Consider the following 17,157-nt stretch of genomic DNA (forward strand, 5'->3'; position numbering starts at 1 on the left):
TCCCACCTTTATAATTTACCACCTTTATAATGTGTGTGATCTTGGCTAGGTTAATTGACCTGGGCTTGTTCCCTCTTCTGTAGAATGGGAATGCCAACAAGGTAGTTATAACAAATGAGAATAATACTTACATAAAACATTTGCACAGTACCTAAGTGCTTGAGAAAGAAAATCTTGTTTTCATCTCAAACCACTGCACCCTTATTCTTTTATCACGAACCCTTCTCTAAGCCCTGGAGAAGGAAGTGGCAACCTGTTCCAGTATTCTTACCTGGGAAATCCCATGGACAGAGGAGCCTGGCAAGCTACAGTCCATGGGGTCAAAAGTCAGACAGGACTTAGCAACTAAACAACTTCTCTAAGCCCTATTGCTACCAGTCTTCTGAAATAAATTATTTCCCATGGTTTAAATGATTTGCTTAGGCCATTTCTGTCCATATATAACCAACCTGTACCTCTTATCAGTGGTCTTACTATCCAGAATTAACTGAACTCAACATTTGGAAGGAACCGATTGTGGAATATGAATTGTATTGGCGATAACCTTTCTATACTTGGAATGTCCCAAAACTAGGGACTCCTGAGGTTTGGGCACTTGTTAGCTCACTATTCTAATTTCTGATGTGGTACGTGCTTTATCATATTCCTTCACTTTAGTGTCTCTTACCTGCTATGCTTTAACTGCTTCCTTTCACTGAATTTTATTAGTATTTAAATATGCTCCAGGCTCTTCCATCTAAAAGCAACTATAATTGACTCTTGAACAATTTGGAGGATTAGGGGCACTGACCCTCCACTCAGAACTCTGAGTATAACTACAGTTGGCCCTCCATGGTTCTGCATCTGTGGATTCAGCCAACTACAGATCCGGTAGTACTTTAGTATTTCCCATTGAAAAAAGTCCAGGTATAAGTGGACCAGCACAGTTCAAACACCTGTCATTCAAGGCTCAGTTGTAGTCGGCTTTATCTCAAATATTTCTTCAGCTGCTCTCTTCTAACTTGTTCCTCTTTGCAAACGAATGTATTCAATGAATTGAATGTATTCAGTGAATTGAATGAATTTTCATTTTCTACATTAAAATTTTTTATTATTTATTTTTGGCTGTGCTGAGTCTTTGTTGCTGCATGTGGGCTTTCTCTAGTTGTGGCAAATGGGAGCTGCTCTCTGGTTGTCTGCGTGCTTCTCACTGCAGTGGCTTCTCTTGGAGCAGAGCACAGGCCTTTAATAGTTGTTGCGCTTGGGCTTGTTGTCTCACAGTATGTGGAATCTTCCTGGGCCAGGGATCAAACCTGTGTCCCCTGTATTGGCAGGCAGATTCTCAACCACTGGACCACAAGGGACGTCCTCACTTTCTATATTTTTTAAACTTGTAAAATAAGTTGTATTGAGGTATAATTTACATATAATAAATACGCAGGTCAACAAATAATGACAAATGAATGCACCTGTGGATTAACCACCCCAGTAAAGCCATATAATATTTTCACCACCCCTCAAAGTTCCCCTATGCCCCTTTGCAGACATCCCTCCTTCCCCACACCTGGTCCCAGGCGACCACTGACCTGCTTGTTGTCACAGTAGATTAATTTGGCCTGTTCAAGTATTTAATACAAATGCAGTCATAATATGTATGTACTGTTTTTAAGTTGGCTTCTTTGGCTCAGCAGACAGATTCTGAAGTTAATTATCTATGTTGTCTCATGACATTTTCTATTTTTCATGGCCATTCATCCTTAATCCGCTGCAGTCTGGTTTCTCCCCTACTAGAACTGCCTTGCAAGTTTACAAATGACCTTCATCCACTAAACCCAATGGATCATTCCTTATCTTGCTGAGCTCTAAGGAGCATTTGCCACTATTAACCATTCCTTCCTTTTTTAAACTCTTGGCTTTCGTGATACATTTTGTTTTCTTCTCACTCGAGCCGTTTGTCTTCAGTGTCCTCTTCTGTATATCCCTTACGTGTTGGTATTTCTTGGGTGCAGACCTAGGTCCTTAACCTCATACTCTACGTGCTTTCCCTGGTTGATCACCTCCATTTCAATGCTTTAATTATCAAGAGGCTAACTCCAGTCTATGCCCCCCACCCCAGTCAAGTTATAAAAACCTGTATGTCCAGTGGCCAGAAACCACTACTTAGATGACTCAAAGGCATCTCAAATTCAGTGCATGTAAAATGGAACTTCCTCATTCCCCCATAAATCTCTCTGGCATTCCCTAACATTTTTACTCAATCACTCAAGTCAGAAATCTGAGTTATTCTAGACTGCTTCCTTACCTTCACATCCTCAGTTAAATAATCACTAAATTAGATTCTACCCCCTAAGAATCTTGAACCTCTATTGCTACTACCCTATTGCAGACCTACCTTATGTCTTGCATCTTTTCTCTGAAACTTTGCCATTCCTAATTGGTCTAAATTCAAATTATGCTCTTCAATCAATTAATATTCCATAATGTACAGATCTGATCTTGTCTCTCCAGCTTTTAACCCTTCAAGCTAAACTTAACAAGGTCCTCTAGGATTTGGCCCTTGCTAAATCTCTTTAGCTTCATTTCTCCTCTCTTTACATCTGACAGTCTAGCCATACAGAAATTCATTCAGTTCTAGAAGCCATGGCTCTCTTTCAACATTCTGTTGTTCCATATGCATGGAAAGTTCTTTCTCCCAACTATCCCCCACTTCTCAGACTAATTCCTATTCACTCTTTAACTCTCAGGTTAAATTTTGCTTTCTCTCTTTTTCTCCTTCTTCCTTCAACAAGGTTTTTATTTTTTTGCACGTGCTGTGTGCCAATCAGGGGTTGAACCCTGGGCAACAGCATTGAAAGCGCCAAGTACTAACCACTGGACCGCTAAGGTATTCCCTCAACAAGCATTTTAAAATGCCTATTATGGGGCTGACTGTGGCTTCGATATCTTCTTTTCACTCTTTAAAACCTCTGTCTTTAATAGACCAATCAAGAAGCTCACTCAGTTTAGGCTTGGTTCTTGCTATTTCGGTCAGTTCACTTGCTCAGTAGTGTCCGACTCTTTGGGACCCCATGGACTGCAGCACACCAGGCCTCCCTGTCTATCACAAATTCCCAGAGTTTACTCACACTCATGTTCAATGAGTCAGTGATGCCATCCAACCATCTCATCCTCTGCCATCCCCTTCTCCTCCCACCTTCAATCTTTCCCAGCATCAAGGTCTTTTCAAATGAGTCAGTTCTTAGCATCAGGTGGCCAAAGTATTGGACTTTCAGCTTCAACATCAGTCCTTCCAAAGAACACCCAGGGCTGATCTCCTTTAGGAGGGACTGGTTGGATCTCCTTGAAGTCCAAGGGACTCTCAAGAGTCTTCTCTAACACCACAGTTCAAAAGCATCAATTCTTTGGCGCTCAGCTTTCTTTATAGTCCAACTCTCACATCCATACATGACTATTGGAAAAACCATAGCTTTGACTAGACGGACCTTTGTTGGTAAAGTAATGTCTCACTATTTCTCCTCTCCGTAAACTTCAAATGTTTATGAATTTTGACTAGACTGTTTTTGTCTGGTTTTGAGTCAGTACTTTGGTTGTCCTTTGTATGGACAAATGTTCAGGACATAAATACAAACATAATAAGAACAAAAGGTTCACATATTAGGATTATGTGGGATGGAGAAAAAGCAGTGTAGTTTTGAACTAAAGGCAGACTAATCCAAGGCACTTTATGTTTGTAAGGTAAATTTTTAATCACTCAACTAAAAAGATATAATTTACATTGATTTTTGGCGGGGGGGGATCATGCTGCATACAGGACCTTAGCCCAACCAGTGCTTCCCTGAGGTGGAAGTACAAACTCAACCACTGGATCACAAGGGAATTACCCCAGAATTTGAATTTTTTAATTTGTATTTAAATTAACAGGAACATGTTTATAAAATTTGTTATTAGGTAGGTACTCATGACGAAAGAATCACTGCAATATTAAATTTTACTATATAGCCTTTATTTACTAGATTAATTTATAAATTACAATAAAATGAAGAGTTGTCTGCTCCGGATGGCTAGCAAAATGTATGCTATTTAGGTTGGTGCAAAAGTAATTGTGGTTTTGGATCATGAATTTTAAATCATTATAACTAGACTCAAACACATCTTTATTAACCAAAATAGGAACCATTACAATCAACATATTTTTGCCAACAAGAAATGTTTGTTTATTCCTGTGGCATAAAAATCCATGCTTCAGGATCCCATGAACTCCTGGAAAGCATTTTCTGCCTCCTGCTGGTTGTGGAAGCGTTTTCCCTGCAAAATTTGTTGAGATGCTTGAAGAAGTGGTAGTTGGTTGGCGAGAGGTCAGGTGAATATGGCAGATGAGGCAAAACTTCGTAGCCCAATCCGTAGTACTTTTGAAGCACTGGTTATGTGATGTGCAGTTGGGCATTCTGGTGGAGAAGAACTGGGCCCTTTTTGTTGACCAATGCCAGCTGCAGGCGTTGCAGTTTCCCGAGCCTCTCATCAATGTGCTGAGCATACTTCTCGGGTGTAATGGTTTCCCAGAGATTCAAAAAGCTGTAGTGGATCAGACTGGCAGCAGACCAAACAGTGACCATGACCTTTTTTTGGTGCAAGCTTGGCTTTGGCAAGTGCTTTGGAGCTTCTTCTCAGTCCAACCACTGAGCTGGTTGTCATATAAAATCCACTTTTTGTCACATGTCACAATCTGATTAAGAAATGGTTCGTTGCTGTTGCACAGTATAAGAGAAGATGACACTTCAAAATGACGGTTTTTAAAATTTTCGATCAGTTCATGAGGCACCCACTTATCGAGCTTTTCACCTTTCCAATTTGCTTCAAATGCCAAATGACCATAGAATGATTGACGCTGAGTTCTTTCAGCAACTTCTTGTGTAGTTGTAAGAGGATCAGCTTTGATGATTGCTCTCAGTTGATCGTTATCAACTTCTGATGGCCAACCACTGCACTTCTCACCTTCAAGGCTCTCATCTCCCTTGCAAAACTTCTTAAACCACCACTGCACTGTATGTTCGTTAGCAGTTCCTGGGCCAAATGGGTTATTGATGTTTCAAGTTGTTGCTGCTGTTTTACAACCCATTTTGAACTCGAATTAAGAAAATTGCTCGAATTTACTTTTGGTCTAACATCATTTCCTAGTCTAAAATAAATATAAAATAAACAGCAAGTAATAAGTCATTACCAAAACAGCAAAGCAAGAAATGTGCATTAAAATAATGTATAATACAACCACATTTAAGAATGTATTCCAATATCAAACAGCAAATTTTAACAATGCAAAAACTGTAATTACTTTTGCACCAACCTTGTACCTATTCTAATTTTTAATTACCTAGTTGATGGCATGTATAGATTAAGAGTATATACTACTCTTGTAAGTTCCTGTTTCCTTATGACAACTTATTCCTAAAGGAATGGATATCATTGCTAGGATGTACACAAAGACATATTCACAGGTTTTGTTTTGTTTTTGGATAAGAGTAATACACAGTTACTAAATTTTAAAAATTAAAAAAAGTTTACAAAGAGAACAAACTTCTAATTCTGTTAATGACAGTCTAGGTAATTTAGATTAAAACTTGGTTGAACACAGCTAAAAACCATGGATGAAATATTTTAATTCTTAAAATCATTAAAGAGCTATTAAGATAAGTAGGAAATAGTAGACCAAATCTTAAAAGACAAGAACCTAGAAAAGTGCAGCACACAAAGGCACATTTTTGGCCTCAGGGCATTTGCCAATTTAGTAGCAATAGCTTCAGTTTTGGAGAAGGCAATGGCAACCCACTCCAGTACTCTTGCCTGGAAAATCCCATGGGCGGAGGAACCTGGTAGGCTGCAGTCCATGGGGTTGCTAAGAGTCTGACACGACTGAGTGACTTCACTTTTACTTTCATGCATTGGAGAAGGAAATGGCAGCCCACTCCAGTGTTCTTGCCCGGAGAATCCCAGGGATAGGGGAGCCTGGTGGGAGGCTGTCTATGGGGTTGCACAGAGTCGAACATGACTGAAGTGACTTAGCAGCAGCAGCAGCTTCAGTTTTGAAATTAACCTGCACTTTTGGTAGGATCATAGAGGTTAGGGAGGCAAAAGGCAGTCTCAGGCCCACCAAGGTGGGCATTCTAAGAAACCCACACTGACTTTAAACTAGGACTCTGGAGTTAACTCTCAAGGGTGAACTGGAAATAAAAAAGTCCTTGTCAGCCTTTCAGACTAGATTTTTGCCATTTTGGTATCAAGAGAAATTAAAGCATTGAATTTGTATTATGATGATCCTTGACATGTATTTCACATTACTATCAGAAAAAAAAAAAAAAAATCCTCTTTGGAGAAAGACAGCATTATATCCTAAACATATTTTTTCAAGTACATGTTCAGCAGACGAAGAGAATCAGATACATAAGAAAACAAGACCCCAAAAGAGAAATCCAGGAGAAACAACAGACACAGAACCATAGAAAACTTCAGATATTATAATTAGCAAACTCAGATTACAAAACAATTATGATCACTGGGTCAAACAATAGCCAGCCTTGGGAATTTCATCAAGGAACCAGAAACCATAAAAAATTACTTAGATTTGAAAAACAACCAAATAAAAATTCTGTAACTGAAAAAATAAAGAATTCATCAGATAGGTTTAACAGCAGACTAGATACAGCTGAAGGGAGGTTAGTGAACAATAAAACTCATCAGAAAAAAAAGCATGAAGAAGGGAGCTTGGCACAACAAGGTGGAAAATGCAAAGAGAATAAAGAGGTACAGAGGAAACAATGAAAACTTTATTCGGAGGTCAAGAAGTCGACAGTATTCAAGAATAGCTAAAAATTTTCCTGAAATTGATTTAAAAAAATATGTCAGTCCACTGTTTCTAAAAGCTCAATGAATCACAAGCAGAATAAAAATAAATCCACACCTAGATAGAGTTAGCTACAGAATAATACAGGCAAAAAGAACACAATTTGAAAGCAGGCAGCCCAGCTTTCTTCGAAGGAATGACAGCCTGAGAACTGACTTCCCAGGAGCAAGGAAGGCAGCAGAATGATAGAATCTATGTGCCAAAAGAAAATAACTTTCAACCTAGAATATCCATCTAGAATTGAGAAAGGCAAGATAAAGGTCTTTTCAGATCAACAAAAATGGCAGAGTTCTCTACTAGCAAGCCAATAGGAAAGCAAACTCGGAGGCAGGGCAGGCAAGTGTCCGCAAAGAGATAGACAGTAAATATTTCAGTCTTCCAGGTCATAGGGTATGGTATCTGACAACCACTTAACTCTGCTGTTGTAGTCTAAAGAAACTGTAGACAGTAACAAATGAACAAGCCTGACAGTATTCCAATGAAACTAGTCACAAAAATTGGCAATGGCCTGGATTTGATAAGTGAATTGTATATTGCTGACTCCTGTCCTAAAGTTTAAACATCAGACAAAAGGGAAATGATCCCAGATGGAAAGGCAGATTCCAGAAAGAAAGAAAAAGTGGTAAATAAACAAACATTGATATGAAATTTGATTTTAAAAAGCCATAACGAACTGGGAAATCCCAGGTTGCCCAGTGGTTAAGACTTCACCCTTTCACTGCTGTGGGCCCAGGTTCAATCCCTAATCGGGGAGCTAAGATCTTGCAAGCCCTGGGGTACAGCCAAAAAAAGAAAAGAAAAAAAGAAACCAAAAATCTAAACCATATGATTAACAAGTGCATTTATCTTGGGAAGAGGTTTAAATGTAGTGTTTTCTTGGTTCTCCGTATTAGCTCTCTGAGTGAAGTGTAAAGGCATTGATTAGACCTTGATACATTAAAAATGCCCCTTATAACTTCTAGAGTAACTGCTAAAAGACTAAAATTTCCAAACTACCAGAAGTGGAAAAAATGAAATGATTAAAAGGCAGACAAGAAAGGAGAGAAAATTAAACCTATAACAGGTGAGATAAATAGCCAAGGGCTTTAAACTCAAGCACGTATGTAATTACATGAATATAAATGAGTAAATGCTTCAGTTAAAAGGCAGTGAATATCAGATTATTAAAAAAGACAAAAACTATGTTTTCTGAAAATAAGAGATTTATCTAAAATGTGAGCAATCAGAAAGGTAGAAAGTAAGCGAGAGATAAGAACTAAACTCTCTTCACTAACACAAACCATTTCAATATTTTAGTGTATTTTCCTCTTAAGGATGGCGTGCTGCAGTCCATGGGGTCGGCCAGAGTCGGACACGACTGACCGACTGAACTGAAGGATACTGTGCATGTAATAGTGTTAGTTGTTCAGTCGTGTCCTACTCTGACCTCATGCGCCACCAGGGACGGCCATATATAATAGTGCATTTCTCTCACACGTATTAATTTGTGAAGTTTTCTTTTACTGTAAATAGTTTCCAAAGAATGACATTCCACGTATTTGGAGTTGTTTGAATTTTCAACTTTCTGAATAACTGGTAGGAAACTATCTTTTCAGTTACTAAACACTGCGATGATTCTAAGATAGACCCAATATGCTTTTAAAGGATCTCGGGGGATATTCCCTGAAGGTGGGGCCTGTGGTTAGTTCTCAGAGCCTTCCCTCCCAAGCTGCACCATAGGGCCGAATAAAAAGGGTGTGGTTGGGGGCAACTTGAGACCACAATTGCTATTTCATGTACATTTTTTTACTGATCTTGCTAATAAAGTTCAAAGGCAATGTATATAACACTTTAATGAAACAAAAATTTTCACCATTATTTACCTGTGTCTCCTCTTAAGGAATTATCATTTTACAATAAAAGTTAAAACATCGGGACAAGGCTCTGGGATAAGCATTTTCTGTGAGCTCATTTAGTCCTCACATACGTATAGCTTCATCGGAGGTTGAGATTTAAGGAAAAAAATCACTTAAGGTCCCACAGTTAGGAATCCGTCCACCTACGTCTGGAACGCAGGGTGATGGCTAAGCTAAACCCACAGGCTTTCTTTTCCATTGTCAAAGCTGTTGATATACCAAAAAGGCCTCATCCTTCAAATTTAGCTGTCAAATAGGGGAAAAAATTCTCTACAAAATGACCTCCTTTCCTTTCTTAGAATAGTGCTTAATTTTTATAGCTTCTAATTTAGACTAACAGCCTCCTGCTATATAAGTTACGATGATAAATCCGAATGGGTTGGATGGCCTGCTCCTAGTGTATTAATTTCAGGCGTTATTTCCTGAACCTAACTTATTCCAGTTGGGCGGCTTCAAGCCTCTCTGCATAGATTAAGGAAAATGACCCAGCTGTCAGATCTCCAGGGCTTCTTTCGTAGAGGGTCGGGTCACAATGAGAAAAGGATTGAGTCTACATGATCACAGGCCCCTGGGCCTGTGAAAACGAGTTAATTGGTCAGGTCAATGAGTATTGTCAAGATTACGCCCATAATAGCTACTAACGGTGCTAACCTCCGTCGAAATGCCAGATATGGTTTCTACTTACTTTCGACTCTGGCTAACCCTCTGGCCCACTGGCTAACTTGGGTCTGGCTCGCCAGCACACCGTGCGGCGAAGCCCTAACGGACCCGCAGCCGGGAGAGCGAGGTTTCGCGCCCGGGGCGGATCCAGCTTGAGGCATCCGAGTCTCGCGAGATCTGGAGGTAGGGGCGGGAGAGGCCGGCGTGCACGCGCCCGAGATACGTTAGGGTGGAACCCCTCCCGTGCGGGGCGGGCGGAGCGAATACAGTTAGACGCCAGTTGGTGGAGCCCCCGCGGGAAACGACTAAGCGCGAGGAGCGTGCGCGCTCACGTCGCGGCGACGGTGGCGGCGTCAGAACTTGGAGGGGGGGCTGACGTCTTCTGGCGGGTGGCGGTGTTGGAGACGAGAGCTTGGTTAGCCGGTATTGCTTCCGTCCCAGGAACCGACGGAGAGAGAGGGAACGAGGGTCGCTTTCGGGGGCTGCTGACTTCCACGTACGCGTCGTCGTGAGGAGCCGCAGCCCGGACTCTCCTGCAACCCCTCCGGCTTCCTTTACGCACGCCTCGAGGCAGCGGCGGCAGAAACAGGCTTCCCCCACCCCTTCCCCTTGTCCCCCCCGCCCGAAAGGGCCCTTTCTGCGCCCCACCCCCGCCCGCCCGCTACGCCGCCGCCATGTCGGCGCAGGCCCAGATGCGCGCGATGCTGGACCAGTTGATGGGCACCTCCCGGGACGGTAAGTCTCTGCCAGTGCCCTGGGGGTGGGGGAAGGGATGGGGAAGGCGAGGGGAAGGGGCTCCGCGGGCGCACCTGGGCTTGTGTGTGTGGCTGAGTAAGGGGCTCCCAGATTGGTAACACGAGGTCCCGGCTCCCGTCCCATCCAATGAGGGTTGGGCAGGCGGGCCCGGGGGGCGGCGACCGAGCGGATTGGCGGGAACTGCTGCCAATGGGGTCAGGCGGGGCCTGGAGCCTGAAAGGAGAGTTTGCGCTCCGAGTGTTGACTTGGCTGGGACGGGAGCGCCCACGTCTCTCCTGCGTAGTCGGGCGGCCTGTCTTGTCGCTGGTTAGGTACCTGCGAACCGCTAAGGCCTCCGCCCCCTGAACTAATTCCTTAACCCAGAGCTGTGGGATCAGCTCTCGCCGCCGCCCTGCGGAGTATCCAGAGAACTGGTCCCCACCCTCCACTCCTTTACCTGGGTCCGGAGAAAACCTTTTCCTAGAATCCAGTCCCAGAGATGAAACCACCATTCTTATGGGAAAATCTGACCCAAACCATGGTTTCCTGAAGCGGGTGTGTTTGGCCCATTTTGTGAAAAGAATGTTACGGCCTGTTTTTTCCGAGAGACCTCCATTTTGTTAGGCAATTTAATAGAAGCTTTGTTCAGTAAATATTGACGAACTTTGTATGTGCCCCGAATAGAACCATTTTGAAAATGTGCCCAGTGAAGTAGAATTGAGGGAAACAACGATGCTTTTAGGCGCTTAGGTTAGTGTTTGTACAAAGAACCACTAATGGCTGGTTATCTTTTTGTCACAGAGAATTTCTAGGTAAGATGAAATGCTGTTGCTTTTTTGATGATGGTAATTAGTAATATACTCTTTGAAATTCGAGTGAAGCCCATGCTAATATGGAGGAAGAGTCTAGTCCACTACTTTCTTAGAAACAAAGCCAATACTTGCTCATTTTTGTATGTTGCTTGTTCAGGCAAATAGTTTCATAGCCATTAAACCAATGCTTTTTTCTTGACAAGTTACTTAAGTTGTTTGATGTAAGAGAAAAGGCACACTCTTAACTTTTGAGCAGTCGCTGTTATAATTTCCTTGAGTGCTTTGCAGCAAAATGTGAGTAGATTTAAAACATTTTATTGAATTCACATGTTTTTAGTGCATAATTTGCATGGTTTATCAGTGTTCATAATTCATTTTTAACAAAAACCCACATTTGGAAGTTTTCTTCTTAGAACGTATAGAAAAATAGGTGTAGATCGCAAACCTACTTGTGGTTGTGTATAGAGGAGGGAGGATTGGGAAGGAAATGAATTTTATTTATGTAGTAAACCCTTGAAAGTTAGCATTAATTAAAAATGCCACTGGAGAAATTTCTATCAGTTAACATTTTTCACTTTTAGGTTAGAGTGGTTTGTATAACAGTAGCATGTTTTAACATTGCTCCTTTTCCATTATGAAGCTGGTGTTGAGAAGGGGCTTAATTCAGGATTTTAACTAACAGAATAACTAATCTTTGTAGTATAATTATAGAAATCATTTTGTTTAAGACGTACTTTACACGAGCCTATTAATCCTAGTAGGGTGCCATTTTTGGTCCCTTCCTCATGGATTTAGATTCCGAATTTTACTGGATGGGTAGTTGAATCAAAGCAACTATTATCACCTGATAAATTCCAAACTAGACTGCAATCTACTATTGCAAAACTGAATTAAAATATATGTGTGTGTGTACTCACTCACATATAATACATACATATTTTTCCTATGTGTGTAGTCCACAGAAACTTGCGTTTCTTAAAATCCACTCTGCTTTGTATACAGATAAATTTATATTTTTATGTGTCTGTTACTGGATTTTTTTTGCCTCCAGACTGATTTACCAGTGAACTCAGGTTTACGAGTCCACGATATTATTTTAGCTGAAATGACTGGATTTTCACTGCTGTGTTGGGCTAGAAGTAAGAAACATACTACTTTCAAGGAGAAGAATGTTTTTTAGATACCCAGATTAGTTCTTTTATGTATATAGAAATCAGAGCATTCTTTTCCTTCTTACCACATAGTTAATGAGTTTATATACTCATCTTATTCAGGACCTTCAAATAATTAGGATTTTTTTTTTTTTTAAGTGTTCAGTCAGCTTCAAGTTATCCAGGGATAGGGGATATGGACGCCTTCCTGAATAATACCATGTAATTTGAAATTATATAATGGGAAGCTTTGTATGGGACACAGGAACAGCTTAAGGGAATGGTTTCTAAGAAGTGGAAATGGGGTCCAAGGGGTGGGAGAGAGATGGAAAGGGTAGGTTGGAGAGTATTTAAAGCAGCTGTGTCCTTTTTTTTTTTTTTTTTAATCCTAGAGACTAACTATAAAGCAACCACTGTCTTTTTGTCAGGGTGGCAGTAACCACCCCCTCTACTCTTAGAGTGCTGTCTGTGAGGGAATCTGAAGTGGCACAGGAAGCCCAGGGCACTTTCTCTTTCACCTCCTTTGCCCCTCTAATGAAAAATTTATTTCCTCTTTTCCATCCCCAAATCAGAATTTTTAATTAGTTCCTTTTTAAACTCCTTGGAGATTTGTCTGTTAAATGTAAGTTGGAATTACTCAAATCAGTTAATCATGTAGATGACCTAAACTTTATGGAAATTCTCAGAAGAGGGACTTTTAGTAGGGAAAAGGAGAGGTAATTTTGGATCACTGGGCACTTCCAGAAAGGACAGTCCTGGGTGAGTGGTGGAAGTGGGAGGCTTTGAACAACCAGAGGGCAGCATGATCGTGCTGGGAGGCTGGGCAGGGGGATGACAGGAGGTGGGAGAGGAATGCATAAGGGAAGTGGGAGGGCCAAAGACAAACTTTGCCTTCTTTGCAATTTTGCCTAGGGCCCTGGTGGTGGCAACCGCCTGTGTGCCACTGAAAATCGTGCCGATGCCTGGCATACTGCATAAATGGAAGCAGGGTACCGCGTGAGTTGAAACATTGGTCACACTATATAAAGTTTGTATATGTGAATCAGTGTAACTCATACACATGTAACTGGGGGTCTGACTGTATTTGGATTTTTCTGATAAGGCATCATGGGCTAAGGAAAAGAGCACTGGGCTGAGACTCAGGAGACCTGGTTTCTAGCCCCAGCTGTACCTCTAATTGTAACCTTGGGTAAGTCACTTAACCTTTTTTGCCTCAAGTTAAATCTATACTTTGTTAAATGAGAAGCCAAGTAATTTCTTATGTTATCCTCAGAAATGTTGACAAATAAGTATATTTTAAAATTTTTTAAAGGAAGAAACCATAGGTAGATATTAGCATCTTATTTTAAGATACATTAAATTTTATAAATACTTTGTTTTAGTTGTTAGCAGTGACAGAAAAGAGAGGGATAATTTGTTTTCCCCAAAATATTCCATTTAAAAAGCAGGAGCAACACAGGAGAAGTAAAACAGTGGTTCAGTTGAATTGTCTGTGATGGTCGGAGGAGCCTAGTGTCCCCACACAGACTAGCCATTTTTGTTGTGTTGGTTTAATTGAAAGGGTGTCCCTTAGCTGAAGCCCTTTCACCAGCAAGTATGGTTTAGTTATGAGAGGTCTCTAGTCCTGACCCCAGAAAGCTCTTGCAAGATTTGAGGGATAGGAGTTAAAATTGAGGGTGTATATTTAGATTACTTTCTAAGTTTAGCAACTAGGGAAGTTACAGAAGGTAGTTCTAAGGATTCCAGACCTCTTGAATTGCTTATAACTCTTAAATGGGAACAGAGTCCATCTCTGAAAGGTTATAGCAGGCCAGAAATGGCAATCTGCCCTCAAAAACAACCAGTAGGATTCAGAATATAGATAAGAATTTTACAGCATCATTTGTTGTCCATTATGATTAGGGAATGTTAGGGCAAGTTAAAGCTTTCGGGTAAGTTTAGCTGTTTTGGATGGTAATCTTTCTGAACCTATGATGTACTTTCTCAGTTAACAGAGTACATTAACCATAATTAAATATTTTTGCTGATCATTTATAGTGTACAGTGGTTGTATCTTATGGGATGTAAAGTTAAAGGAACATGCATCCTAGGAGATAATCAGGAAAATACAGTTCAGAAAATCAGTTACTTGTTCCTGGTACTAGTGATACATAAGTGTTGAACCTATAGGACAGTATGACCATGCTGCTTTTCTTCAAAATAAATAGTGAATCAAAGATTGTAGTGTTCTTTTCAGTGGATTTTCTTCATAAAATCACCTTGACTGTAATCTGTGTTCCTTGAGTTGTCATCAACATCGAGAGCATTTTCTCCTCATTTTCTCTCATTAACATAATGGATCATTTATTTCTTGGTCAGTTGTAAATCATTTCTTCTCTTCCACTTGGATTGTTCATTTTAAGTGAAGGAGGCGTAGCCTATAATGTGTAAGCACACAGTTTTTGAAATGATAATGGGATATATCTAGTTTTAGAGCTTGTGAATTCTTTTGACATTTTAAGAAATTTTAACAAACATTAAACAGTTTTAGTAAATATAGGATTTTATCAGAGGTCCAGGCATATCAAAACACCGAAAACTGTTAACACCCACATAGTGAATTCATTTAAAAAAAACTAGTTTTGAACTCTGGTATTTCTGACTACAGTACAATTCAGAAAACAATAATAGTATCACCTCCTACAACTCTGCATCGTTCTTGGATTTTCTACATTTTAGCTCTCCTGAAGGAAACCTGTGCTTTTGAGACATTCTTGCTTCGGGTAAAAAAAAATAAATAAAACCAAAGAAATCATTTTGTCTGTCAGTGCATAAGCTTTATAAGCAGCAAGTAAATACTTTGATTTGGTTTGATTAAGATGTCATATAGGGATAAATGTTAGTGAGCTACATCTTTAAGATGGATAGCAGGAAGTTAAGGGCAAGTAAGGTGTCATGGATGTGGGTGAGGGTTAGTGAGTCAATGTTCAGTACCAGGTGGCTCATATAAACATTAAACCTCGGAGTTGCTAGGGATTCAGGCAAATTCGGGGTTGCAAGGATAGGCAGAGGGCTTAAAACTGTGGGCAAGACTAGATAAATGAGACAGGTACTCCTCAAGAATGGAATTCCAGAAAGGTGCTTGAAATGGACTGAATCCTAAAAGCTCAGGGCTATTAGTATATTCATTGAGGACACATACATGACTGTACTACCCAACTTAATAATCAGTGTGTGGAAAAATTGTAGGTAAGAAGATGAAGAAAGTTGGAACATTTTGCTGGAGAAAGAGTGAGGGAGTGGGCGGAAGGGTAAGTTTATGACGGGAATCTTATGGATTCAGCACCTGCAAAAGTCATTCTATTCCTTTCCAGTTTAAGTTCTCATACACTAGCAGCTGCTAGGATAGAAATTAGAAGGCAAGACCTTTTGATCATTTAATCAGTTATGTAAGATTATTGAGGATGTAGAGAAAAGTAGTTTGTAAAAACTGAATTTAGGTACAGTTTTGTGTTTTAACTAAGTAGTGTAAGACTTGAAAAGTCAAAGCCATTAGAAAATAACATGTAACTCAGTCAGCTGAATAAATGTTATATTTTGCTATTTAACATGGGCTAGAGAAAGGAGTCTTTAAAACTTTTTTCTTAAAAAAGCACTCACTAGATACTGATCCTTATGTTCTAATTTAGTTGTGAACCGTGTGCAATGATGTTTGACCTCTGTGATTCTACATGAAAAGAATTTAACCAGCTGCCCTTGCTGAATCTTTTGTCATGTCTCCTGAATGCATGGTAAATTGTTTTGTTTTTATTTTCTTGAGACCTCAGTTTTCTGCAGACATCAGTTTTTTCTTTCAGAGTTAAACTTTACAAAACTTTTCCTTTCAATAAAATTGGTTAGATATTGATGGATAGTGTCTATAGTATACGTACCTTGCTGTTTGGTGGCTCCTATATTCTGTCCTACTGCTGTGTTATACATGATACTCTTCTCTGTCTCTTGAGGGTGTGTTTTAGATCGGGGTTGGCACGACGGCCCACTCGCTTTTTGTAAGTTTTGTTGGAACATAGTTGTGCCCATTTGTGTATGTATGGTCTATGGCTACTTTGCTTTGCAGCCGAGATATATAGCTGGTAAGTTTAAAGTATTTGCCCTCTGGCCCTTTAAGAAAAAGCATGCTGACCATTGTTCTAGATCAGTGTTTCTCAAAAGTGTGGTGCCTGATCAACTTTAGCATCACCTGGGAACTTGTTAGAAATACAGATTCTTGGACCTACCACTCCAGGCCTACCAAATTAGACGTTCTGGGGTTGGGTGCAAGCAATTTGTGTTTTAAGAAGCCTTCCACATGACTCTGATGCACATTAAAAGTTTGAGAAACCCTGTTCTAGATAAATGTTTTCCAAATGTTAGTCACACATATCACTTTACTATTTTTTACCCTGTTTTAACATTTTTAATTGTCAACTCACTTTCTGAAAATTTAAGGTAACTTTAAAGTGAAAGCTTACGTCACCAGAAAAATAAATACAGTGAAAACAACATGGTGTTATAAGAGAAAACTAGATTCTGCTGTCATTTACCTGTGCTAAAAATTAGAGCTCGTTAGACATATTAATTAAACACATACTAGGCAGTAAGTGGGAACTTTTTCTTGACTTAATCATGATATAATAATCACCACCAAGTGATTGGTGTTCAAAATGTCATGCTGGTGAAATTATATAACACCTAAAATCACTTTTTGTACAAATTCCGTACTTTAGGAAATGCAGTTCTAGTTCCTTACATGAAAGGAAAGCTGTTTGAACTGTACATATCTAAGCCCCTAAGTAGAAATGACTTTTCCTTAGAAATACACACCCATAAGATGGAATGATATAGAAGTCCCTAGAGAGGTCCATTCAGCCTTCTAGGATGAAATTGCCTATTTAGCTTGATCTTAGCTCTCCATTAATGTTCCGGGCTGTGGTGGTCAGTATCTCTGCAGGATTTCACCAGCCTGTTCCACAGTGGGATTGTGAAAAGGTGCTGGTTGTTTGTCAAAGAAA

General features: G+C 40.1%; 1 protein-coding gene and 1 long non-coding RNA gene across 7 annotated transcripts in view; one reads left to right on the top strand and one right to left on the bottom strand.

Annotated features, from left to right (window-relative positions):
* Nucleotides 1-4,116: 4,116 nt before the first annotated feature.
* LOC139182768 (uncharacterized) lies at nt 4,117-9,613 on the bottom strand. Its single transcript, XR_011566325.1, has 2 exons — nt 9,455-9,613; nt 4,117-5,155 (listed from the first exon to the last, which is right to left on the bottom strand). It is a non-coding gene; the product is annotated as an uncharacterized lncRNA (long non-coding RNA).
* Nucleotides 9,614-9,802: 189 nt separating this feature from the next.
* The window catches only part of LUC7L2 (LUC7 like 2, pre-mRNA splicing factor), a 56,595-nt gene continuing 49,240 nt past the window's right edge, over nt 9,803-17,157 (top strand). The window contains exons 1-2 of one of the 6 annotated variants that reach the window (XR_011566324.1): nt 9,803-10,164; nt 13,040-13,123. Coding sequence is in view for 3 of the 6 variants with exons in the window: in XM_019959167.2 (XP_019814726.1) it covers nt 10,104-10,164 (61 nt within the window). In the remaining 3 variants the exon portion in view is untranslated. Of the gene's footprint in view, nt 10,165-13,039; nt 13,124-13,357; nt 15,898-17,157 lie in introns of those variants that run through there. The other 5 variants (XM_070788228.1, XM_019959167.2, XM_070788231.1 and 2 more) reach the window with 5 other exon arrangements.

This window comes from Bos indicus, chromosome 4 (genome assembly GCF_029378745.1).
Source record: "Bos indicus isolate NIAB-ARS_2022 breed Sahiwal x Tharparkar chromosome 4, NIAB-ARS_B.indTharparkar_mat_pri_1.0, whole genome shotgun sequence".
Taxonomy (NCBI): Eukaryota; Metazoa; Chordata; class Mammalia; order Artiodactyla; family Bovidae; genus Bos; species Bos indicus.